General features: G+C 40.8%; 1 protein-coding gene across 3 annotated transcripts in view; it reads left to right on the top strand.

Annotated features, from left to right (window-relative positions):
• Positions 1-26,596, top strand: part of PLEKHA5 (pleckstrin homology domain containing A5) — a 258,925-nt gene that overhangs the window by 175,985 nt on the left and 56,344 nt on the right. For 2 of the 3 annotated variants that reach the window (XM_052641064.1, XM_052641062.1), the window contains exons 10-12: positions 1,808-2,275; positions 7,922-8,429; positions 12,523-12,606. In XM_052641064.1, the coding sequence (XP_052497024.1) occupies positions 1,808-2,275; positions 7,922-8,429; positions 12,523-12,606 (1,060 nt within the window). Of the gene's footprint in view, positions 1-1,807; positions 2,276-7,921; positions 8,430-12,522; positions 12,607-15,328; positions 15,449-16,251; positions 16,306-26,596 lie in introns of all 3 variants that reach the window. The other variant, XM_052641061.1, reaches the window with a different exon arrangement.

Raw genomic sequence — 26,596 nt, 5'->3', positions numbered from 1 at the left:
TTTTAAAAAATTCTCCCTATTCCTGAAATTAGCTTGGATAAATGTGTTTATAGCATAGACTTTCTCTGACTTCTACCTTTCAAGTGGAAGAAGCTCCATAGCATATCTTAATAAACTCCCTCAGTGTCTAATATTGCTTCCAATGTGAAGCCATGAATTTTATCTACACCTAAATATATGGATGGTCTATAACTGTACTCTGAGGGAAATAGTCACATTTCTTTTTATTTTTTCTCACTGATTTTATTCCTAACTAGCCATCTCTGTATAGCTGAAAAGATATGTTGTTAAGTCTCTTCAGTTGTGTCCGACTTCTTTGCAACCCCATGGACTGTAGCCCACCAGGCTCCTCTGCCGTAGAATTCTCCAGACAAGAATACTGGAGTGGGTTGCCATTTCCTCCTCCAAGAATATTTATAGATTATGCATTTTTAACACATGCATTTTTATCACTGACACTGGCAGCAATAGCACAGTTAGGATCCAGTAGAATCATTATTATATATTGAAATGTGCAAGGTTAGTCAGTTCCCTCTTCAAGAAGCCTCCCAGTGTGGTATCATCTTGGTAGTTTTGTGCAGGTACAGACACTTAGCTTGGTCTTGTCAGATCCTGGAAGTGATTGGTCTCAGGAAAGCTGATTCTCATCAAAAAGACCCAGATAGAGCAATTGGCATGGTGAGCAGTAAAACCATCTGCTGGCTCAGGCGCACACTGCTGAGCAGCACATTCTTCCTGCGGGGACGTGGACTCGAGATGCCAGATTCTAATCCACAGTTGCTTGATGAAATTGAATGGTAGTGGTGATAAAGTCTGTGCCAGCCACAGATTTACTCATGTGGAGCTCACAGCAGTCCCGTATCCTTGGTGCTAAAGTTTTCCCTACTTGCCAAAGAGGAGTTTGAGGCTTAGTACATTTTTGTACCTTGCTGGAAACTCAACTAGTAAGAGGTAGAACTATGGACTTCCGTGGTGGTCCAGTGGTTAAGAATCTGCTTGCCAATGAAGGAGACACAGGTTTGATCCCTGATTCGGGAAGATTCCACATGCAGCTCATGCGCCAAAGCCTGTTCCACAGCAGGAGAAGCCACTGCTATGAGAAAAACCTACACACAGCAACTGGAGGCTAGCTGCACGCTCTCCCTTCTCCTCCAGCCCCCACCAAACCTGGCTGCAACTAGAGAAAGCCTGTGCTCAACCAAAAAATAAAAAAAAACAACAGTGTAACTACTAGAAGTTCCACAAATTAAAAAAAAGAGAGAGCACATGTAGTCTAGCTCAGAAACTTAAGTCCTCGGGGAAACAGAGAGTTAGTTGGTCACATGGTCTCAATCTTTGATAGCATCAGAAGATAATGTCCATTTCCACAAACCAGAATCATGTTTGTCTCATGATGCATTAACCCTCCTGGCTGGAACCCACGTTGTTTATTTCGAACGACCAGCTACTGTGGTCTTTTAAGCATGAATTTTTGTGGTTTCACAGTCAAAGGGCAGCCTTATTTGCTTTCTCTTCAGATTTCTAATGGTAGGGACACTCACCACTTTTTTGTTTTCCAGTGCTTTCTACACTGTGTATTTTGTGTTTAGTTTTCTCCCCTTTCTATTTATACATTCTGGTGGCATGCTTGAATTTTCATGCCATGACATTGGGGATTTGTGCAGACTTGTCCTCTGCAACGCTTTCAGGGTTTTTTGTAAAGTCAAAGGTAGTTTTATGGGTTTTTTTTTTTTTTTCAGAGTGAATCCTAAAAATAACATGTGCATTATTTCATCTGATTTACTCTGCCTTTCTTCTCTGATTTCAGAGTGGATAAGATTACATCTGAAAATGCACCAGCTAAAGAGATCAATAACTTTCCCAATCATAGAGTGCTAATTAAACCAGAGGCCCAAAATAACCAGAAAAACAAGGAAATGAGTAGAAATGAAGAAAAAAAGGCATTAGAAGCTGAAAAATATGGATTTCAGAAGGATGGCCAAGATAGACCTTTAACAAAAATTAATAGTGTAAAGTTGAATTCTCTGTCATCTGAATATGAGAGCGGGTCAACATGCCCAGGTCAGACTGGACACTACAGGCCAGTCAATTTGAATAGTTCAGAGAACAAAACAGTCAATGTGAGCCTGGCAGATCTTAGAGGTGGAAGTCACCACAATACGGGGCCCTTACACACAGAGGCTGATCGAGTCATACAGAGAACGAATTCAATGCAACAGCTGGAGCAGTGGATTAAAATCCAGAAGGGAAGAGGTCATGAAGAGGAAACCAGGGGGTAAGTGTCTTATGGTGTTGCTGGGAGACTGGTTTCTGAGATAGAGTCAATGTATTAAATTCAAATTGCATTGTGATATTACAGCTTCATGAGTCATCTTTTCTTCAGGGTAATCAGATATGTGTGTGGGGTTTTTTGTTTTTTTTTTTTTCCCTCTGTCTCAGTGTTCTGAGTAATGTTCATCCAACTTTACTGATGGCAAGGAAACATCCTCCCCGGCCCAGCATAAGAGAAGGCGTAGGCCGTGGGTACAGATCATGCTTGTTTGAGGCAAGGAAGGGAGCAAGATCTAGCCTCACCCCTTTACACACACAAATACACCCCTAGCCTTGCCCCTTTACACACACACACATACACACCCACACACCCACACACACACCCACACACCCACACACACACCCACACACACGAGCGAGATCTAGCCTCACCCCTTTACACACACAAATACACCCCTAGCCTTGCCCCTTTACACACACACACACACACACACACACACGAGCGAGATCTAGCCTCACCCCCTTACACACACAAATACACCCCTAGCCTTGCCCCTTTACACACACACCCACACACACACACACACACACACCCCACACACACACCCCCTTCACTCTCTCCACTGTCCTGCTCTGTTTTCCAAGCTTAATGTAATGCGAAGCTCTCATGAGAGTTTAATGTGGTGACCGGAAAGGCTCAGATGCTCCAGTTCTCAGACTCATTCCTTGGCTTTCTTAAACTCAGGATGCACATGACTAAGTATTATTATTTATTCATCTAAGCATTTACTCATTCATGTACACACTTGTTCTTTTGTATACTTATTGTATAATTACTATATGGTAATCATGGGACCAGGAAGTAAAATACTGAAATGATATAGTCCAAATTTCTCACAGCTGTTCTTAGTTTCGTGGAGCAGAAAGTTAAACAGATACTGCATACGATGACAAATACAGCAAGAAGAGAAGATGTTTCAGGGACAACCAGCCCAGCCTAAAGGTTCAGGGAAACCTCTCTGGAGGAAGTGAGGTAGGAGCCCAGATATGAAGGATGGGATGCTTATCTTGGTTTAGGTATGAACAAGTCAGGAGTTGATAGCGCTGGGAAAAGACTCCAAAGCCGTGAGTCTGGCTTAGGCTCACATCATTACAGCTGGTATAATGATGGACAAGAAGCAAGGCTGGAGAGAGAAGCCAGAGGAGTTGTATGTTTGCAGAATGGTGGTTCAGTAGAATCTGGAGAATGAGTTGGAGAAATTCAAAAACTGAACTTGTAATTGACAAGGCTAGTTGAGTACTTGGATGTACTTGATTGCAGACTGGTCTCACTCAAATCTAATTTGAGTGGCTGGGGGAAATCAAGAATGGTGATCTGCTTTTTTGGTCGGGTTGTCAGGCATTATCCAGTGCCTCTCACTGCATAGGGAAGAATTGGGGAGACAGAAGGTAATGAGTGATTGGATAGGTTAAATTTGAGGTGTCTGCAGTCTGTACCTCCAAAGAGAGATCTGGACTTGAATAAGATTTGGAGTGTCATCATCATTATATCAGACATGCTTAAAAGTAAGGATGAAAGGAGAAGCATTCATTCAGCAGGAGGCTGGATAAAGTAAAGATTCTAAGGGAAAACCAGAAAGAACTTTTATGTTTAAAGGAAAAAAAGGATAAACAACAAGGTCATACTTTATAACACAAGGAACTATATTCAATATTCTGTGACAGACAATAAAGGGAAAGAATATGAAAAAGAATATATATGTGTGTGTAAGTATGAATGTATAACAGAGTTACTTTGCTGTACAGAAGTAATTAACACAGCATTGTAAATCAGCATACAATACAATTTTTTTGAAAATTAAAAAATAAAGGGAAAAAAAGGTTTGGAGGGTCTGCAAAGACTGTAAGTAAAGGCCAGAACATGGAGGAAAAGCAAGTGCCCGTGGATGAGAAAGTGTTGTGTTTCTAGGTGGGAAGCTGGTGATGTAAGATTTATAAAGTACTGTAGTGAACTAACACATACATAATTAACTGAAGACCTACTATAACTCTTACCTTTCAGTAGTAGGGAACCAGAGAGCAATAAGTTAGTAATGTTTTGGTTGAAAGAAGATGAACTTTTGGGGTAGTGGGATGTCCTTCTGGTCTGGGCGGTTGTCAGCCAGTCTTTCCTCCCAGGAGTGCAGCTCGGTCCCTCTCATCCCTTGATGTGTTGCTCACTTCTGTTTTCTCCTCCTCCACCCTCATTGCTCACTTTCCTAATTTTCCCAAGGGACAGCTGTGAGAAACAGTTGCTGTCTCAACAATAAAATTTGATTGCACAGAGGAAAAGCCAGAGGTATTGAGGGGGGTGGGGGTGGGTAGGAAATGACAGGATGTTTGAAAGTACTTATGAAGGTAATCGTTTTCGGGGAAACAGTAATAAAAACCACAGCCAGAAGATTTGCTGCCTCTCTACCCAGCAAATTAAATCTTGCTTCTTAATAGAATCAGTTTTCCTCAAGTAAAATCATACTTTCTTAAAGTTGAAAATGAACCATTAAAGGGGTTCTGTATCTAAAGTTAGTTTTTTTAATTGTTGAGCCAAAAGTATTAGTTTTCAAGCACTTCGCAAAGTCCTTGGTTGGATGTAATTAACATCCATAAAGGCTCCCTGTAACTTACTAATTTTGACTGCAGACCTTCCAGCTTCTAAAGGCTGGCCTGAGGTCATTTGGAGCTCAGGTTCCCTCCACGTTGCTCCTCCAAGTTTGGGTTCCCTGGCTAGAGTCCAGGTTAGATCATTGACATAGGTCATCTACATTATTACGTGAACTTAATGCTTCAAAAACAGTGGTGAGGTTTTACAGCAAAACAATTTTTATCGGTAGCAAGAAGCATAATGGTCATAGATGGCAGAATTCATTTGGTGAAACTATGAAAGGCTGGCTTTCATCCCTAAAGTTCTAACAGAAAGAAAAGAGGTTTCCTATGTAGTCATATGGTAGGTGCCTGCATCTGTGAACAGAGGCTGAAAGTTCCTTTGTGAGGGGCGGGCCTGTTCAGATGCTGGGGCCTGGGCCATTGTTTTGCATGGCGGAATCACGTGTCAGGGTTTTTAGGGCGTTTGACAGGCAGGTGCTGTTGAATGGGGCACAAAACCTCACGAAGGCGCCGACAGACTTACTTAAGCTTTCACTTAAAAAGTAAATCACAGTTTGCTTAATTTGAATTTCTTTGGAGGAAAGCACTGAAGGAAACTAGTTTTTTTAAGAAAGTTCTCAAAGTGGTAGAAAGTATATGGGGCGGAAATAAACTTGCTTGATGATAAGCAGATTTTCCATTAAAATCCTCCAAAAAGTAGTTCCAAAGATGGCAGAAGAGCCTTTTACACTTTGTAGTCACTTTTAATTAGCCGAGCTTGGTAGGAAAATCGCCTGCCGTTGACGATCACACAGTTAGATGATCCAAGTGCAGTAGCCATCTCAGCCACAGGGTCCAGCTCGTGTGGATGCCTGCGTTCTGTGTCATCAGATTTCTGAACTGGAATTTAAACATTAGTCCACAGGCAGTTTTTTTATTTGTTTTAAATCGAAAATATGTGACCCTCCTTTATGTACCTATAAATGATCTTTTTACAGATTTCTGAACAGTATACATAAAGTTAATATCATTTATGTTTTTGGTATTTGTTACTCTGATACAGTTCTGTGCCTAATCCAGAGCTTCTTACACAATAAGGTGTCTATAGTATTTCTTAAGTTTATGAATGGCCCAATAACCAAGGTATGCTGGAGTACACTGCTGGAGCACTAGGGCAGAATTTATCGGATGGAATCATTCCCCTGTCTGACATGCTTCCTAAGCACATAGCTGTGGGGTTGCCAGCTCTGGACTTTATTCAATTTCTGGCTTCCATGTTAGCAGAGAAGATGAGGATCGGAGGGAGATCAAGCAGGGAAAAAAATAGTAAATTTACATGGAGTAAAAAGAATCAAGTCTTTTTACTGCTAATATCAGAGTATGGGGTACCTTCCTCCCCCACTCCAAAGTTGTCAGATGGTTGGGCTCTCAGAAGTGGTTCGTGTGTGTGTGTTGAGAGGGAGGGTTAATTTTGAGCAGGTCTGTTTACATCAGTGAGCTTCCCTGATAGCTCAGTTGGTAAAGAATCCGCCTGCAATGCAGGAGACCCTGGTTTGATTCCTATGTCAGGAAGATCCGCTGAAGACAGGATAGGCTACCCACTCCAGTATACTTAGACTTCCCTTGTGGCTCAGCTCAAGACATGGAGAAGCTGAGGGACATTCAGCAAGATGAAGAAAACTCAGTTTAGAAGAACGGTTGAAGGAACTGGAAATATTTCAAAATACAAAATAAAACATGGGACTTTAGAATTGTAAGACCACTTTATGACCAAATCCTCTTCTAGACGAGAAAGCCAAATCTCAAAACATTTCAGTTGGCCAGATTTCAGTAGCACCCAGCTGTTTAAGATTATGCCCTTCCTAATTTAGGGGTATCTTTTTATCTTTAAATATATTATTGCAATAGAATAGAAAAGTTTTTTAAATTATTTCCATACTTTTGGCAAAAGTTTTTAAATAAAAGAATGAGTTTGCTTTTTCATTAAATCTTAAAGTCTTGAGAAATCTCAAGTCTCAAAGGGAATCATTGACATAATAAAGAGAGTAGACTGCTGCTTAAGGAAGTAAGAGGCCTGCATTGTGGTTCCAGCCAGTCCACTAACTCTTCTTTAACCCCAGGTATTGAAAGGAGTATGATCTCTTCTTAGTCTTCTTCCCCCACACGCTTGAACCTTCTCTCAGTCCCAGAGGTGTAACTGACTCCTCTAAGGTGTCTGTATTTGGGGGGAAAACAAGAAGGCAAGCTTGGCCCTCCTGATTTTTGACCAACTGCTTCCTCCCACATGATTAATAATAAAGTTCACAAGTATTAAAACATCATAATATTCTGGAGATCTGCAGTTTTGAGTCTGAAATAGCATCATGTTGAAGAATTTTGTCTTTAAAAAATTAAATTTTTAGCTTTAGCTTTTGAGTCATTTTGATTTCTCAAAAGTTATCCAGGGAAATGATTCCTTCAGACCACAGAAGTACTGATTCATGTACTTCTTCCGGTAAACAGTTACGCTTTCAGAAGGACGTAGTGCAATAGAGCTTCACCACCTGCCGTCCTTCATTTCCAGTCTCCATGATCTGTGGGCACGGCTCAAAAACTCCAGTGTTCCATCCACACACAGAAATTAAGTATTTTGCTGAGATTGGTGAAGATGAGATTCTAGGAGATTATTTATATAAAAACAAGTAAGACATGAGTACGGACTTGAGATCTTGAACGTTTTTATTTCTGGAAAAAGTATAGTACTCTTCCTTCCTGAAACCAAACCATACATTGTGTGGAATAAATGGTCTTTTATGTGAGCAACATAGATGCTGTTGACTTAGTATATTCAATCCATCAAATTAGATTTCATTAAAAAAAATTAAATTCTGCTCATTAGTCACCTTAAAAAACAAAAAATGAATCTTCAGTATACATTTTACCTACCAGGAGGGGAGAAGAAAATAAAAAAAACAAAAACATACTCTAATTTACTATCTGGAAAGCAGCTCTCCTTCAGTTTTATGTTGCAATTGTTCTTTTATTTCAGAGTCATCTCTTACCAAACATTGCCAAGAAACATGCCAAGCCACAGAGCGCCAGTCATGGCCCGCTACCCCGAAGGCTACAGAACCCTCCCGAGAAACAGCAAGACCAGGCCAGAGAGCATCTGCAGCGTCACGCCCTCAGGCCACGACAAGACAGCGGGACCCGGAGCCGAGGAGAAGCGGCGGTCCATGCGGGACGACACCCTGTGGCAGCTGTATGAGTGGCAGCAGCGCCAGTTTTACAGCAAGCAGGGCACCCTCCCTCGCCACAGCACCCTGACCAGCCCTAAAACCATGGCCAACATCTCCGACCAGACAATGCACTCCATCCCCACGTCACCCTCCCACGGCGCCATCGCCGCCTATCAGGGCTTCTCCCCGCAGCGGACCTACAGGTCGGACATGTCTTCGCCGATTCAAAGGGGAGACGTGACCATCGACCGCAGGGACGTCACCGTCGACCGCAGGGACGTCACCCTCGACCGCAGGCACCGGGCCCATCATCCCAAGGTGAGGCATCTGCTCGTCCAGGGTTCATTGCTCCTCTGAGGACGCTGCAGTTTCCTTCTGGTTGTTTAGTCTCTTAGTCATGTCCAACTCTCGTGACCCCATGGACTGTAGCCCACCAGGCTCCTCTGTCCATAGGATTTCCCAGGCAAGGGTATTGGAGTAGGTTGCCATTTCCTCCTCCAGGAGATCTTCCCAGCCCAGGGAATGAACCTACATCTCCTGCATTGGCAGGCGGGTTCTCTGCCACTGAGCCAGGCAAGAAGCCTTTCACTTCTATTAATAGTACACTGCTCTTTCTTGGGAATGCCAGAGACAAGATAATGGGGAGGAGGCAGGCAAAACCAGCTTTTTTTTGTTTGTTTTAAAAATTAAGGAGGCATCTTCTGTAATGTCAGACTCTCATGTATAAAACCTAAGCTTGCAGGGCTGCTTCTCTCAGGAGCAGCTCTTCGGAACGGATATATTATGTATTCCTCTCTGCTCGAGAGTGGCTCTCATCGGATTTCCCTGTAGGTTAAGACCACATGCATTTGGATTGACCCTATGCACACTTGCAAATTCTACTCTGCCTCTTGTAGCACAACTACAGTCTTCTGTCAGGCTCTTCATGTTCTCTGCTAAGATAAAAGTGTAATCCTCAGCTTCTAATCACCAGCTGAAGACACAGCATACTGAAATACCTCCTCAGGTACCCAACTGCATATTAAGGTAACACCACTTACTGGTATATATACTTTTTTTGGGGGGGCCATGCCATGCAGCTTGTGGGATCTTAGTTCCCCTACCAGAGATCAAATCCATGCCCTCGGCAGTGATGTGCAGAGTCCTAATCACTGGTCTGACAGGGAATTCTCCATATATATATATTTTTTAATTAAGGTATAGAGACCATGCTTTAATGCATATATTAAGTTGGTTTAGGGGCTTCCCAAGTGGTAAAGAATCTACCTGCCAATGCAAGAGACATAAGAGACAGGGGTTCAGTCCCTGGGTCAGGAAGATCCTCTGGAGAAGGAAATGGCTACCCACTCCAGTGTTCTTGCCTGGAGAATCCCATGGACAGAGGATTCTGGTGGGCTACAGTTCGTGAGGTCACAAAGAGTCGGAAACATCTTAGCCAGTAAACCAACAGCAGCAGCAGCCAAGTTGGTTCAAGTCTTAGTAGATTTTTTGAAGTGAAATTGGAGCACATTGCATTGATCAGCTTTTCACAATTCTGAAGCAAAATCATTTTGATTAGTCACTATGTTTGCAACCGAGTCCTAATGTCTGTCCTAAAGTGAAAAGGAATTTTTCTTTCCCTTTCTTTGAATTCTAAAGAGCCTCTCGCTTTATGCTATTTTGAAAAGTGCCTTTTCTTGTCCTTGTGATGGGCTGACTCCTTCAGTTACATCATTGCATAGAGCGTTCGCTTGATTTTTCCATAAATAAGCATTAGTTAGGAATTAATAAGTCAATCAGAAAGTTTCTTTTGAAAGAAGCTTTAGTTTGTCTCACCAAAAAAAGGCTCCCTTTGAACGTCCCTGTAACAGAGTTCAGTGTTTTGACACTTTGTACTTCCGAAGGCTAATAAAAATTATTAACAATATTCAAAAGAAATCTGATCAAATGCAAATTATTAGTGCATGGTTGAACAGTGTTCTCATGGTCAAAATTGATCATCTGTTTCAATAGCAAATATGAGATGCAGTCGAGCCAGTTTTCCCAGTCAGCTAACATCTGGTCCTCCTGCAAATCTTCTCCAACGTTGCCAAGTTTTCTTTGTAACCATCCTGTCATCTTCCTTGATGTGATCCGTGGTTCTCAAAGTAGGGTTCATGGACCCTTAGGGAGTACCTGGGATTACCCGAGGGTACCCATGAGCCTTTCAGGGAGTCTCTGATAAGCTCAGAACTTTTTTTGTAATAATAAGGTATTGTTGACTGTGTTGTCATTTCCTACAAGTGTGAAAACACTAAAAAGTGGGTTAAAGCCCTAGCACCTTAGCCTGAGTCAAGGCAATGGCTCAGATTGTGTGAGTGGTCATTGTAATATTTCACTGTCACAGATTTGCTGTAAAAATAAGGGAGCAATCTCACTCAATCCCTGGCATGAAACAGTAAAAGATAACTGTGTTCAGTCTTGACTATTCATTCCATAGTGTTTGTGTGATGAAATGGGAAATGTACTTAAAGCATGTCTATTGATACCCAAGTACTAATGGTTGTCTCAGAGAAAAACGCTTGGATGCTTATTTGAGTTGCAAGCTAAACTAGCTCCTTTTTTTTTTTTTTTCCCTCTCCAGGCTCTAATGTTTTGTTTTGTGTTTATTTATTTCTGGCTTTGCTGACTCTTCACTGCTCCACTCAGGCGCTCTCTACTTGGGACGAGCAGAGGGGCCTCCTCTCCACTTGCGGTGCACAGTCTTCTCACTGCAGTGGCTTCTCTTGTTGTGGAGCACAGGCTCCAGGACCCAGGCTTCAGTAGCTGTGGCATGCGGGCTTTAGCTGCCCCGCAGCATGTAGGATCTTCCCAGACCAGGGATCAAACCTGTGTCTCGTACATTGGCAGGCAGATTCTCAACCACAGGACCACCAGGGAAGTCCAGCCTCTAAGTTTTTATTAGCAAGAGTTTTCAAAAACAAACATTCATACTAGTGTGGGGGTTGAAAGAGGGAGAAGAGGAAAGGGCAGGGAAGAGGAATTCTGCCCTACTCGTAATAAAGCTCCCAAGTTCATCCCATCATGGATCTCATAGTCCCCCAGAGACACACAGTCCATAAAAATCATGAACCGCTTCTTCAAAATGACCTTGTTCCAGTGGGTGCTAGATTGGGCTGTGATCAGGTTCTTGAGATCCCTGCTGGTGTCAGCAGCCCTTTGTTTAAGGCGGACCTTCTTCCCTAGATGGTCGTTGCAGCCAACCTCGATCATCCTGGCTGCAGCTTGAATCGCCTAGAACCAGCTGATGCCACAGCCTCGTCACTGGGGTGCAGAGCCTGGGCCCTTCTTTTAAAAAAAAAAAATTATATATATATATACATATATATGTGTGTATATATATATATATATAACACCGTTTTTACTTGAAAGAACAAATGACAAACTAGAGTTGTTCAGACTTGGTGTTTGACGGACACTTCCAGAGTGGAATGCTAACCAGCCACTTCAAGGAAGGCAGCCCACGGTATTTGTCACCAATGACACCACTTCAAGCAAAAATTAGAATTTGGGGAATCTTGTACCTGCCTCTTTGAGCTTGACAGCTTTCTGGTGCTTAAAGATCAGCGATGGTATTAACAGATAGGAGCTGCTCATCTCATATAGTGAAAAACAAGTGCCAGCCATTGGAACATCTGCGTATTTCACTGAGCCAGTATTTCCCACCTGACCTGTGTTTGATGTCACAAAACCATGAGTGGGTAAAAGGTTCATTTGAAATGTGGACATGTGCAAATATCAAAAAAAAAAACTATTCAAGTTCTCTTCCCTTTTCCAAATAACTATCGAAGGTGGATTTTCTTCATGTACTTCCCCTAAAAGAGATTAACACAACAGATTGAATACAGAAGCAGATAGGAAAATCTAGCCAGACAGTAAAGACATTTGCAAAACTGTAAAAGAATACCACTCTTGTCACGAAAATCTTCTTTTAATGACAGAAAGAGGGCTTCCCGGGTGGTGCTGATGGTACCCAGCCAACCCACCTGCCAGTGCAGGAGACATAAGAGATGTGAGTTTGATCCCTGGGTCGGGAAGATCCCCTGGAGGAGGGCATGGCAACCCACTGCAGTATTCTTGCTTGGAGAAACCCATGGACAGAAGAATCTCATGGGCTACAGTCCATAAGGATCTCATGGAGTCAGACACAACTGAAGTGACTTAGCAACCATGCAAGGCCATATAGGGATCCTGAGACCAATACGTTTAAGAAACGCTGAGCCAAATGACTATATAGAAGTATTCTGTCAATCAGAGTGTGTATTTTTGTCCTGAAGCTTTAGTATCTGTTTTCTTTCGTAAGCACTAGTAGCAGTTTTAAATGGCATTTTATAATACAGTTTTCATCACTGACATTGACCACACAATTTATACCGTACCTTTATCTTCCTAGCACATGTACATGCCTGACAGGAGGTCAATGCCAGCTGGCCTCACTTTACAGTCTGTTAATCCCCAGAGCCTCCAAGGCAAAACGGTGAGTACGATATCTTTATTTACCATATCATGTGTTATTTATGTGCTGCACATGATAGCATGTATCTGACACAGCTTTTAAGCTTGAGTTTTCAGAGAGATGCCTCTCAGAGAAAAACCATTACCAGTTTTGTGGAAGAGATGCTCAGCGGTAGAGTTTGCAACCATGTAGCCGCAACAGTGTCTGCCTGATTCCCTTTCCCTAAATGTCTGCCTTGATATAAGATGCTGTTTTCCACATTTACTGAAGAACCTGGGAGGGCTTCTTTACTTCGTTGAATGTTAGTTTCCTCTTCCTTAAAACAGACGGTGGAGTGGTTCATTAGGGGAACAAATCCAGTAAGAAATGCTGTGTGTGTAGTCAAACTGCAGGCCTGGGAAGTGTCTCTGGTGAATTTTGATGTAGATTAACTACTTTAGAGCAGAAAAGAAACTGATTTACATATTTATACAGAGAGACTGTCCCAGATCCTAGGTTCAAGCAAGTGCTTACTGTGAACAGTTCATAGTCAGTGTTATTTCCATTCAAATTGAGAAGGAGTTATGTTCCCAGAACACTGTTGCTCTTCAAATTAGAAAGAAAAGATAACTTCTCAAAATTTCATTGCATTCTTCTATCAGGGGAGCTGTGCTTTAATATTAGTGTTTAGTCTCAGCTTCTGTGAAGATGAGGACCATATAATTGTCCATTATTTAAAGTCCTTCTGTAACAATCAAATTCATCTTACATGTATTTCTCAAACATTGTTTATTTCATCTCTTACATGCTTAGATATAAGGAAGATTTCCTGGTTTTAAAATACTTGTGGTTTATTTATTAAAGGCTATGGGTACTATATTCTTCTCTAAAACTAGGGAATTTCAGTTTGGAATTTTTAAATATTGTTGATCTGATGGACATTAATAAGCTCACGCTAAGTATCCTGTTATGAGCATTCCTCTTCTCCCTTGCTCCCTCTAGTGGCTGTTTAGGATAAAATTTATGTGTCACTGCCTCCTGGAGGAGTCCACTGTGCCTCTCTTTATTTTGCCTTAAATCTAAATATCTGGCAAATTTGTTGGAATCTTTCATCCTTTTGAAAATCTCTTTAACTCCATAAATAGTAAGCCAGAGTTGTAAGGTTTTTTATTTTAGTATTTCTATCCAATACCACTCTGGGTCTTAGACTGTCTAATCCCTTACTCCACCCACCCTCCCCTCTCTCTGACAAGATCTCTAGAGCTTGGGGATATAGTGACATAAGATATGGACTTTCCCACAGCCATGAGATGACAGCATGTAGCTGGCATCCGAGCAAAGGCAGTTCTTTGTTTTCTGTTAAGAAATGTCTGCTTTTAAGTTACACGCACACACGTTCTGTAATAGAAGAGGCTATTGTCTCACCTGCATAGGTACCCACTTTTATCCTGAGGATCCAGTAGTAATGATGGTTTCCTTTTGACATCTTTTTCCACCTGACGGCAGTAACTTTTAACATAACTTCGAATCACAGTTAAAATTGATTTGTAACAGATACAGGGTACTACACGTAAAGTAGATAAGCAACAAGGATTACTGTATAACATAGGGAACTATATTCAGTGTCTTGTAATAAGCTATAATGGAAAATAGTCCAAATATATATATATAACTGATCACCTTGCAGTATACCTGAAACTGTCATAATACTGCAAATCAGCTATATCTCTTAAAAAATTATTTGTGTCTCTAAAAATTTTTTTATATGGAAGATAAAGAGCAATAGCAAACAGAACAGAACAGAGCGGGTGTGATGCTGTGGTGCTGGCAAAGCAAGTCAGTCTTGGGAACAATTTTTGGCTTGGACGTTTTCAGGGCGCATTGCAACCCTTAAGTGAAGAGAGTCTCCCTGTGGGCTCTGTGTGGTTTCTAATCATAACAAAGCTCAGAAAAAAACACTGAACACTATTTTATGGCCTATAAGACTGTCAATGACCACACTTTACTGCATTTCTAATGAAGAAAAATACATCAGATCAACCTGTTCAGGAATTTTTATCTACATTTGAAAGCTGATTCCCCGTCAGGGATCAGAATAACCAGTCAGGAGCCGAAAGGTTCTGTGCTGTCCTCCGAGCTTTCTACATGTAGTAAATATATATATATATATTTCCTTTAAAAAAATTTTGGTCTTTTGGTTAATACTAAATATCCTGTGAAAACACTAACAGTGACATTTAAAAATATGGCTGGGAAGCAATTAATAGATCCCAGATGCTAACTGAGCGTAATGATGTGACGATGTCATCCATGTTTTATATGAATTTTATTTCTTTGCATTTACGTTCTAGTCTCTAAAATAGAGTGTTGGGCATGCGGGTATTGTTCTACTGCTGTAAAAGTCTTAGGTGCCATTTTTAAACATCTCATGAAAATATTTTTTTAAATTATAGCTCTCATGTACAAACTTTTTTTTTTGGCATTATGCTTTTTTATACTTAATGTATGAATAGTCTCTCATGAGTTCTGAGAAAATGCCTGAATATACTGTTGTTTTGCTGTACCTTACCAAGTAACACTGTTCCTTCTATTTCTCTAGATATCTATGCATTTATGTAGAACCTATCATCATAGTGCCTAGGCGCTATGTTTGATGTCAGCCGTAAGAGGAAACTTGCCAAGAAATCTTGGTTTAATATCTGTCACTTAAGACCACAATTAATCTGTTTTCCACTGTTTGGACTCTTAAATTGTACTCCTTCAGCCAGAGGAGCTTACACTGCTGCTCATAAAGCTGAGACGGCAGCAGGCGGAGCTGAGTAGTATCCGGGAGCACACTTTAGCACAGCTCATGCAGCTCAAACTCGAGGCCCACAGCCCAAAGGTCAGCCCTGGAGCCGTGTGTCTGTGTGTCTGCTCTCGTCACTCACTCTGAGCCGCTCATCGTCAGTCGGTCTGACCTGCGTCACCCCCATGAGCACGAGCCATCCTACCATTGCAGGACCTCCTATTGACCCTTTGAGAATTCCTTTGGCCATACCATATCAATGTGGGCTGAGTACAGTTCTTCTTAGCCTTCCCTCTACGCGCTCACCCACCAAGTTTTGGCCGTGAGCAAGGAAAGGCAAACAAGACTTCAGAATAGCTTTGTCATCCACCAAACACTGCGACTTAGGTGAACCGGATTGAAGAGTCCCGTCATTTCCCATAAAGTAACCAGTGGAGAACTGATCATCTTTCTAATAATGCTGCCTTTTCATTGCCAAAGATCCATTTCCTTGTGTTCTCGATTTTGAAAATGAACACACGGAAACATTTCTCAAAGGGTTTAATAGTCTCTGGTTATAAACATCCCAAGAAGTAGTCCTCTATTGCAGAAAAGAATTAATTTGTAAAGTTTCTAACATGGAGTCTGCTAAAGCCATTTGAAGGATTTTTCTGCTTACTGTTTCAGCTTATATGCATGTCTACATAATTTCTTACAGAACTAAGTGTGATTTTTTTTATAGTAATGGAATACGTCATCTGTACCATTTATGGGGTGGGGGGGGCATGTGTGAAAGTTGTTGTGTATTGTGACATAATAGGTGGTGGCAGATGACCTGTTTTTCCTGTTTCAAAACTGACTTTTTCATGAATTCCGCACCCTCTTTCTCTGTCGCTTTGTTCTTGATTGACGTCTACTAGAATGAAATCCTTTCACATCACCTTCAAAGGAACACCATATATTTGGATCATCAGGTGGGATTTGAAGAATTTTTCTTTCTTATCGTACCTTACATTTTAATGTTTTAAGTGTAGTATAATTTTCCATCTACTTGGATATTTCAGACAGTTTGGGTTAATAGCATGACAGTGGCAGGCTGATAAGAAATCCTTTACCAGGGGAATTCAGGAATACCATAATAACCAGGATAGAAAGGACAGTTGTGGAGATGAGGCAGGATACAAATGCCAGGTCTCTGGAAGTTGAGAGCCTGGACTCACTAGATTTCTGTATTCTTACCCCAAGAAAACTTGTACTTACTGGCTTACATCAGCTTGGAGGTGACCTCATTTAAGAAATAGACACCCAGCTGTGAATGCCTTTTTGGAAGGCTAAGAGGAGACTGGTGTGGTGGGCTCTGTATTCCCAAAAGGGAGGATAAGGATGGGTGAAATGTGTGAAGATATTGTGTTATTGTTCACCATTTCCTCCCGGTGTCAGTTTGACTGAGAGTTGCATTCTCTCGGTGGTGGGAGTGAGTGTGGTTGGTCAAGGTGAATGTTGAAAAGTGGAAGTTCATAAACAAGGGCTGACACTCCTAAATGTTGGTGTTTATGAAATTCCCTGTTAATATTTAATTTTAATTTGATGAGAATTTTCAAAATGTTCTTAAATAAAAATTTCTTCTAGTGAATTTTTTTTTCCATACAAGTTAACCTAAAACTTGCTTTAGCTTGTTTTTGAAATGTTTAAACTTGAATATTTCATCAAGTGAAAGAAGTTACTGTGGAAAGTGTTATAAGAAATTATTTACATATTTATATTTGCCCTGTCCTGTTTGAAACAAAATAATAATGCACTGCTTTAAATTAGTTCTATTTAAAGAGGGATTTTGCATTAGGATAACCCTTGGAAAGACCTTCAGTCATATTTCTTTTAATTTTTGAAAGAAATACACTTTTGTTAATATATAACTTATTTTCCCACAAAATATTTTTCATCTTAGTTTTGCCCATCAGAATGGTTTAAAAATCAGCATTTCATGAATCCAAATTTCTATCTTCACTCCAGAAACTGGTGTTATTAAATTTAACCACAGTGTATATTATATATGCTATCAGTAATAAAGACATGTTTGCCAACAAAATAGTAAGATAAATCTTCCCTTAAAATTCCACACTGCCAGAAAGCTTCTAACATACATGGGAAATAACTGTCTTAGAAGCTCCTTTGTATATAAACCTAATGATAGTTCTGAAAAACAGTGGGATTCACAAAATTGAGGGTTAAAAACAGTGATATAAATGTGAATCTGAAGTTATCTAGAATCTCTGGAAATAAACCTAATGATTTATTAATTTACTGTGTACCTCATCAAATCAAATCTGCTATTGCAGACCCACAGAACTTAAGCAACTTTGGGGAAAGGGCAGGTAAATATATGGAAATACACACTTTTGCACAAATGCCTCTCCTCATCCTCTTTCCCAGGTCGAGCTGCTTCTTCCCTTGGCTTCAGTGGCCTAGATCTGGCTGAGGCTCTGTTGCCGTCCTTTGCTCTCTTGGCATGCCCTGCCAAGCCTTTCCTGATGTGCCATGCTGACAGTCCTACAGGTGGCTTCTAAAATCTCAGCTTTTTAGACACAAGCCCCTGGTAGTCCGGTGGTTAAGACTTCACCTTCCAATGCAGGGGGTATGGGTTCAATCCCTCGTCAGCAAGCTCAGATCCCACAGCCCTCTTGGCCCCCCCCCCCCCAAAAAAAACAGGGTAAACAACAGAAGCAATATTATAACTAATTCAGTGAAGACTTTAAAATGGTCCACATCAAAAAATGCAAAGAAGATGGAAAAGGCCAGGAAGTGGGCTCTCCCCTCCACAGTGTGGAGGGAACATGACCCTGCCCACACAGTCGTTTTGGCAGATGGAAATGATTGCAGACTTCTAGCCTCCAGAAATGTAAAAGAATAGTGTGTGTTGTTTTTTCAATGAATTAATTAATTAAAATTAAACTTTCAACTTTGTATCCCATCCTCTCTGTACTCTCAGCATGTCAGCAGAGCTTTTCCAGGGATTCACCTTTTTCTTAAGATTAGATCCTGAAATAGCTGTCTGATTCCACTTTAAAAATTTATGTGATAGTGAAAAGAATTGCAGAGTTTGATTGTTGATGACTTGCAATGACTATTTCTGATGGCAAAAATTGGGCCATTTTTTTGGTAATAGAAAGTATATATAAAAACATGGTTAGGGCTTTGTCCAGAAACTCAGATGTGCCCAAGTGTGTATATTGTTAAAGGTTCCTAAAGAAAAATCTCTCTTTAAATAAATCTGAAAAATTTATGGTTTCAAATAATTGCATATGATATAAATGAAATATTTATTTTTGAACGGTCCTATATTTTATTTATATCAGTAGTAAGATTATTATGTAGAAAGGTTATTAAGTTATATAGAAAGAATTCTTGGTAATTTTAATTTTAATGAAATTTTTGAGCGCAAACATTTCCAGCTTTTAATCTTATTACTGCCAGTAGCCAATTTTACATGACCAGGTAAATTTTTATAGGAATTATTGGTTACCTGGGTTTATAAACTAATTCACCAGTTTTATATGATTGTAAATTTGAAAGATTTTAAAACCTTAACGTAAGAGGCTCTGGTCACATTTTACAGACTATATATCATACCAAGAGAATATGTACTAATTGATACTCTTTCAACACTTGTTCTGCTTGCTCAAATAAATCATCAGAATAACCTAAGGCCAATTTTTAATTGATTTAAATTCTCTTAATCCCTATCATTATTTATGAAAAATAGAACCAAAGTGTAGTCTCTAAAGTGCTTCTAGGTAAATTCATCCCTAATATTATAACAAATAAAAATACCTTATCTGAAATTCTAAAAATTTACATATTAAATTGTCAACCCCAAACTGTTAACTTCTGGTGCCATATCACCATTATGAAGACAAGTCATTTACTGGAGTGTTTTTTAAAATAACAAAAACTGTATTAATTATATGGTAGAATTTTCTTCTGCTTTCTGTTTTACTTTGAAGTACATTGTCACAGTTTGCTTATGTTTTTATCGCCCAGTTAGTAGACTGTTCAAAGTCTATATTTATTAAGATGAGCCTAGGTTTATTTGTCATTTTTATGAATTTTTAGATATCAAAGCCCTAATGTATAATCTGTGAACATACAGTAATCCAAACTAGATACTTTATGTACCTCATTCAGGTTCTATTTAGAAAATGAATAAATACATAATGTATCAGTAACTCTTTTTCTTCTCATTTAACTTAGTTATCATTGAACATTAGAGAAACTTTTGGTTACAATTTAAGTGAAACTTGACAGTTTCATCCTAAAATACATCTATAGAATGGATTTGACATTGGCTTTTCCACTGTTTATTTCTCTACCTACCAAAATATGGAGGGGGGGGGTGGGGGGAGGGGGCGAGGAAAGCCATAAGTACCTCTTGCAATGACCTCTACTTGCCAGGAGGTTGGAAGTAAATTCGAGACTATCAGCAACTGTAATGATATCTCCTCTTGAAGAGTTCTTTGACAGTGAGGGAAAAGAGACTTTCTTGATATATTTTCCTTTTTTCTCAGAACAGGACAAATTGAGCTTGCATTTTAGAACTATGCCTTTGAACCTTTATTTGATGATTAGGAGTTCCTGATGTTTTCACAGAGCCAGATGTACATCATCTCTTTGAAGCCAGAGTAACAGGTCTCCACTGAAGCTTACTGTATGTAGTCAACCTTCTGCTTGTCAGCTGGAGTGAATGTCTGCTTCACCAGGCCTTACAAGGGTGTAGGGACTTCATTTTCTTCATCTTGTCCCTTACAAGGATTCCTTCCCTTGTCTAGTTCTTGCCTCCTGTCTCATGGGCAAGGACTGGTTGGACTGAGCCCAGGAGTGAAGCTGGGGTTGTAGAAACTAGAGTAGGAGCTGGGGAGAGGGAACTAGGCAAGACCTCTGTGGATGAACAGGTCGAGCAAGAACTGGTGCTTGTTGCTCAGTCATGATGGGAGGAGGAATAGGACTGGGGAAGTTAGGATGTGTTGCCGTCCCTTCCTCTGTCGTCTTTGCCTTTGCTTCTTTCTTCCTCACTTGCTGTTTCCTTCTCTCTCTTTTGGTGATTGAAGAGCAGTTATGAGGGAGTTTCTGCCAGTTTTCCATGTAGGCCATGGTAACAGAAAATGAAACGCTTAAGAACTGAGATGACGAGATAACGTAGGTAGGAGTGGACCAGAAGGATCTAGAGGGTTGGAGCAGCGCTTCGCAGACCTTCTGCAAGCACGCTGCCCGCTGGTGGGTGACCTTGAGCCTATACCAGCCCTCTTTCCCCACCTCCTCCCCCCAGCACTCCCGTGGCCAGCCTCCCCATTTTAGAAAACCTGAGAGAATAAATGGAGCTTGACTCCTACAGAGGCATGCTTTGCTTATGTCGGTATTGTAGCAGATGATTTTTCATTTTTTAAACGTAAAATGGTAACATCGAACGTGCTTTCACAAATGACCTTTAAAATTATGACATTCCACCCTTACCCTCTCCCTTCAAGAGTCATTATAGTTAATTGCATCAGAAATATTTTCATGAAAACCGGAAAGGAAGGGACAGCCACACCTGTGTTGAAGATTGCGTATTCCTAGTGTACTCAAAAGTTCTTCATGAAAAGAAATATGACTCTGCTAGTCATTTTATAACATTCATTTGCCCTTACCCAGCTGGAGCTGTCTCCTCCCCACCTGGAACAGAACTAAATCATTTCTGAATTTAGCATCAAATAGTATATTCTTTAACACCAGATGGCTAAACCTTATCCTCAGATTTTCATGGAAAAGCTGGAAATGTCTCATGAAAAACCAGTTCGCCAAAGTACAGAAAAAGAAAAATATAAGTCATGAATACCTGTGGTGTTCTTGTTGCATGAAAATGTTTAAGGTTTGCAAGGCAAAAGCTCAGTCTTTCTTTTTTAAAAAATTTATTTGTTTTTGGCTGTGCTGGGTCTTTGCTGCTGTGGCGGCTTTTCTCCAGTTGCAGTGGCTTTTCTCCAGTTGCAGTGCGGGCCGGGGGCCGGTGGTTACTCTCTGGTAGCAGCGTGGGGACTTCAGTAGCTGTGGCTCCTGGGCTCTAGAACAGTCTCAGTTGCTGTGGTGCACAGGCTTAGTTGCTTTGTGGCATGTGGGATCTTCCCGGATGGACCAGGGATAGAACCCCGTGTCTCCTGCATTGGCAGGCAGATTCTTTACCACTGAGCCAGCAGGGAATCCCTCAATCCTTCTTTTATCGGGAATTTTTTTTTTTTTTTTTTTGCTTTTCAAGTATGATCAAATGCTTATGAGGAAGTAAGAGTCTTTTACTATACTAACTGTCGCGGTCTGGATGTGGGTTGGAAAAGCATTTCCAGACACGAGACAGAATGAGAGGGAAATAAAGTTTATTAGAATGGGAGATGCTGTTAGGACAGCGGGCCAACTCAAGGGAAAACTGACATTGAACAGGGGTCTTTATACCTAGGGTACAAAAAGTGGGCTAGGGGTCTTGTGGGTCATTTACTGATTGGATGAGGCACATATACTGGATGGAGGGAAGAGCAAAGCAAATACCTTCTCCCAGGTAGGAAGGGAGACAGGTTATACTGCTCAGGAGGACTTGAAATCCATTAATAGATACAACATGGGGGAGGGAAGGATGAAAAGGGTCTGGTTTTTCCATTCCTGCATTCTAAGACCCTCCTTTGTTTTATCTGCTCTTTCGTCCTTGGGTCACCACACTAACCTCTAAAACATGTGGAAGAGTACATTGAAGTTTCTAAAATGCCAAAGTTTGGTAGTAGCATTCAGATTATATGATGTAGCTCTTTCATAAATACTAATATTTTGTGATGCGTGCACCAAAACTCCTAGTGACTTTTGGAAGAAGTCCGACACCCTATTATTAGTTGCTGTGGACATCCCTCATCTGAATGCTTTCTATGTCCTTTCAAGAAACCACAAAAACAGGAACTCTGACCACGTCTAAACACATTTATGCCAAGGGAAATGCAAAAAGAAACAGTTAACTGTGTGTATGTAATTGGTACTGAAACCATTCAAGGTAAAAAATCTCAGAGTACTTTCTTGCATTTTGTTCTTTGTGTTCATGAAAAACAGCTTCCCTAAAAGGGAAGAAATGCTAACAAGATGACTGAAAAGATTCTTGATGGCTTTCATTGTTGGCCATTCAGCACCTTTATTCCATTGAGCTATTAAGTAAGTTCTGATTTTCTCTAATATTTGAAGGGATCCTAGAGCTTCTATTTTTAGGGGTGATTGAAAGCTCCAGGGGGTAATGTTTCTAGGGGATATAGAAAAGGCATTTGGAAAAAGCAAGCTAAGGAAACTGGAAAATTGAAAATACCTTATTTAGCACATACCAACGCAAATTAATTACGTGGTATAGAATATCAGTATTTTCTTGTGCCTTGCTGTTCAGAGCAGTCCTCTCTCTCACATACCCCATTTCTCTTTTTTCTCTCTTCCTATCTCTCCCTTCCTCTGCATATTTGATCATAGTAGTGGTAGGGAGAGGGAGATGTCACCGAGGAATATCTTAACCAGGATATGACATCATAATCAGTTCAGTCTTTCAGTCATGTCTGACTCTTTGCAATCCCATGGACTGCAACACGCCAGGCCTCCCTGTCCATCATCAACTCCCAGAGTTTACTCAAATTCATATCCATTGAGTCGGTGATGCCATCCAACCATCTCATCCTCTGTCATTCCCTTCTCCCGCCTTCAGCCTTTCCCAGCCTCAGGGTCTTTTCAAATGAGTCAGTTCTTTGCATCAGGTAGCCAAAGTATTGGAGTTTCAGCTTCAGCATCAGTCTTTCCAATGAATATTCAGGACTGATTTCCTTTAGGATGGACTCTTAATGGCAGAATATAAATAAATGGACAGTGTGTAGATTAGAATTTAGAATGTGGAAGTGTATGTGTGTCAAAACGCTGACCTCTCAGCCTATCTGATGCTTCCCCATTATTATCACGGTTCTCCTGTTTCTTACAGTGATGGATCTGTCCCTATTTGCTGTTTTTACCCATCTCAACCCTAATTTTATGGAAGTGGCCAGTGTCTTGGTGTCCTCTCATCTGAACATTCATCTACTCAATGTTTTACTAGTTGTCTGTTACTTTTCGCCTCTAGCCTCTAGATTTCTCATAGAAAGCAGAGCCAGTGATGTTGGCTTCCTTGATGTGGGCTTGTTTGCAGGAAGTTTTACTTTTGAGAAGTAATCCCAAGGTACAGGAGTAAAGAAAAGAGAGTGAGGCAGGAAGGTGCAGATAGCTTATCAACTGCCAGAAGCAACTCGGGCCTCTTCTGATACTTGTTGACAAACAGATAGAAATCCTGTGGCCTTACCAGCTGACCTAGAGAAGAGGGCAGCGTTTGTATTCGCTCCCATCCTTCACTGACCAAAGTTGCCCCTTGAGACCAGTTCTTGAGTACACCGAGGTTATGCATACATGAGCGCCTGGAGGTTCTCGTAACACACAGCAAGGGATGAAACAAGAGACATGGAGAGGGGGCACAAAGGATGTCTAAAACACCTCTCCCTGCAGTCACCATTGTGTATTTCTAGTTGATCAAAGAAATCTCCATTTGGAAGCTCTGCCTTCAGTACATCTCCTGTGTGTCCAAAATTAAGGCTGTCATCTTGATCCCTCAATTCCCTGACCAAAAAAAAAAACCCTGAGAGCAGAAATGGTTCAAAACACTGGTCCCCTTTAACCCCGTTGATGTCACAACGTTTGTCAAACATATCATCCTCAGGGAAGAGCTTGATGGACTTGAGAAGGATCAGGACCTTAGCTTTTGCTCTTTGCTTAGACATAGAACTTGAAGTGATTGAAGTCCCCAAGAGAACAGAGGAAAGTCTTCACCAGCTATGGCTGGAGCAGCCTCTCCCAACCTGGTGGGTGAAAAGGAAGGCAATTAGCAGGCTACCTGAAAGGACCCCTGGAGTTGTATTCTACCAGCTCATATTAAAGCTAAAAATACCTTGAAACTGGAGTCAAAAGTGCTTTAAAAACACTTGACTGAAAACGGTTCTGTATGATTCTGCCGTACTATCCAAACAGATTGTACTTTAACTGATACATAGTATCTGCATGGTTTTGAGTGCGGATCATAAATGCCACCAAAACATGTTGCACCTACTGAGCTCCTCAGTACCATTTAGTCGCCAAATCCCGGCTGTACTTAAACCTGCCACGTTGTCTTTCAGCTAACTCAGGAAACTTCAAGCTCCTGGTTCCCCACAGAATTAAATCTCTTTTTGGTGTGTCACTCGGGCCCTCATTTCATTACAAACACCTCCTCCCCCATAAACCCTTTTCTCCAGTGACTCATCGTTTCTCAGATGCGGCAGAAGCACCCCATTCTCTTTACCATGCACCTGTCCAGCATCTGTCCATCCTAATAGCTTGTATCACTCCACAGTTGTCGAAGTTCTGACACATTCCATGTCCCACCTGCCTCTCATACCCTTCTCGGCAATGTGTGGCCAGTTACTCTTATCCCCATTCAATCAGGTTGAAATGACTTGTCCAAAATCACAAAGCTAGGATGAATACCTTGTATTAATGAATTTTCTTTCTTTTTTAAAATCTGTTTTACTTACTTCAAAATCAATAGAGTTGTTCTTGTACCTAAAATAGTTCTGTTTCAGGTTGCTGATCTTGGTTACCTGACAAGTATCAGCTCCTGGTTATATAACTGGTTATTTTCCCATCTACCAAGGTAAATTCAGCTTTCACAGTATCTTAAATTAAGTCACTCAGTCGTGTCCGACTCTTTGCGACCCTGTGGACTGTACTACAGCCCACCAGGCTCCTCCGTCCGTGGGATTCTCCGGGCAAGAATACTGGAGTGGGTTGCCATTTCCTTCTCCAGAGGATCTTCCGAACCCAAGTCTCCCGTATTAGAGGCAAACGCTTTAACCTCTGAGCCACCAGGGAAGCCGTCCCTGGTGGCTCAGATGGTAAAGTGTCTGCCTGCAATGCGGGAGACCTGGGTTCGATCCCTGGGTTGGGAAGATCTCCTGGAGAAGGAAACGGCAATCCACTCCAGTACTCTTGCCTGGAGAATCCCACGGACGGAGGAGCCTGATGGGCTACAGTCCAAAGAGTCGGACTCGACTGAGCGACTTCACAGTATCTTAATGATGTATAATTAGTTTTATAAAGATAAAAGGTTTAATTTTAAAGATTCTTCTCCAAATAATTTGCTATTAGTAAACTTTAGTTTAATAAAACTGTAGTATTGCTATATGTATCTCTATATGTTTTGGAGAAGAAAATGGCAATTCACTCCAGTATTCTTGCCTGGAAAATACCATGGACTGAGGAGCCTGGCAGGCTACAGGCCATGGGGTCACAAGAGTCAGACACAACTTCTCAAGGACTACCACCACCACCACCAAGACAGGAAAATGAAAACAATAGTTCCCCACTCCTCCTAAAATGCATAATACAGTTCCACGATTTATTTACAAAAGCTAATATTTTATAACCCAATTATTGTGGCTCTTTTTTTCTTCTATCTTTTTTGTTTTTTTTTTTTCCCCAGTAAGTTCATTCAGCAGAGATTTATGGAGTTCAATGTCAGGCAGGATGTTAGAGCTTATAAGGTAGAATTGTAAATGGTTTTCAAAGCTCAGGAAGGAAATAAACTTGAGCATAAATGCCAAAATCTTTTCTGGGATCAACCTAAGGATGTGATTATGTAGTTAAAACATAAGCTGATAAATCTTTGATTTAATGGTAGGAATTGTGTTAGTGCCAACTTTAACTCAATAGGAATGTGATTGCTATTAATAAAGCCCAGATCCTGTATCTAGAGGATATTTTAATTTTGATTTAAAGCTCAGATATATTTTAGAATAGATTTACCCATTGGCCAAAATAAATAGTTTTTTTTTTTTCCCTAACAGAAATGATGTAAGATTTTGACTTTGGGAATGTTTTGTTCCTTCAAAATAGTATCGTTTTGGGACTTCCCTGGTGGTCCAGTGGCTAAGACTCCAGGCTCCCAATTCAGGGCGTCTGGGTTCAATCCCAGGCCAGGGAACTAGACCCTACATGCCACCCCTGAAGATCCCACATGCTGCAACTAAGACCCAGTGTACCAAGTTAGGGGAAAAAAATATCATTTTGTGGTATCATTTTGCAAAATGCTTTCAAGGAAGAGAAATATATGACCATTTCAAACATCTTTTCCGCAATAAAACATTTTTACAAAATGTATTTTGAGTTCTTTTC

Source organism: Budorcas taxicolor, chromosome 5 (assembly GCF_023091745.1).
Source record: "Budorcas taxicolor isolate Tak-1 chromosome 5, Takin1.1, whole genome shotgun sequence".
Taxonomy (NCBI): Eukaryota; Metazoa; Chordata; class Mammalia; order Artiodactyla; family Bovidae; genus Budorcas; species Budorcas taxicolor.
This window is presented reverse-complemented; position numbering and strand designations above follow the sequence as displayed.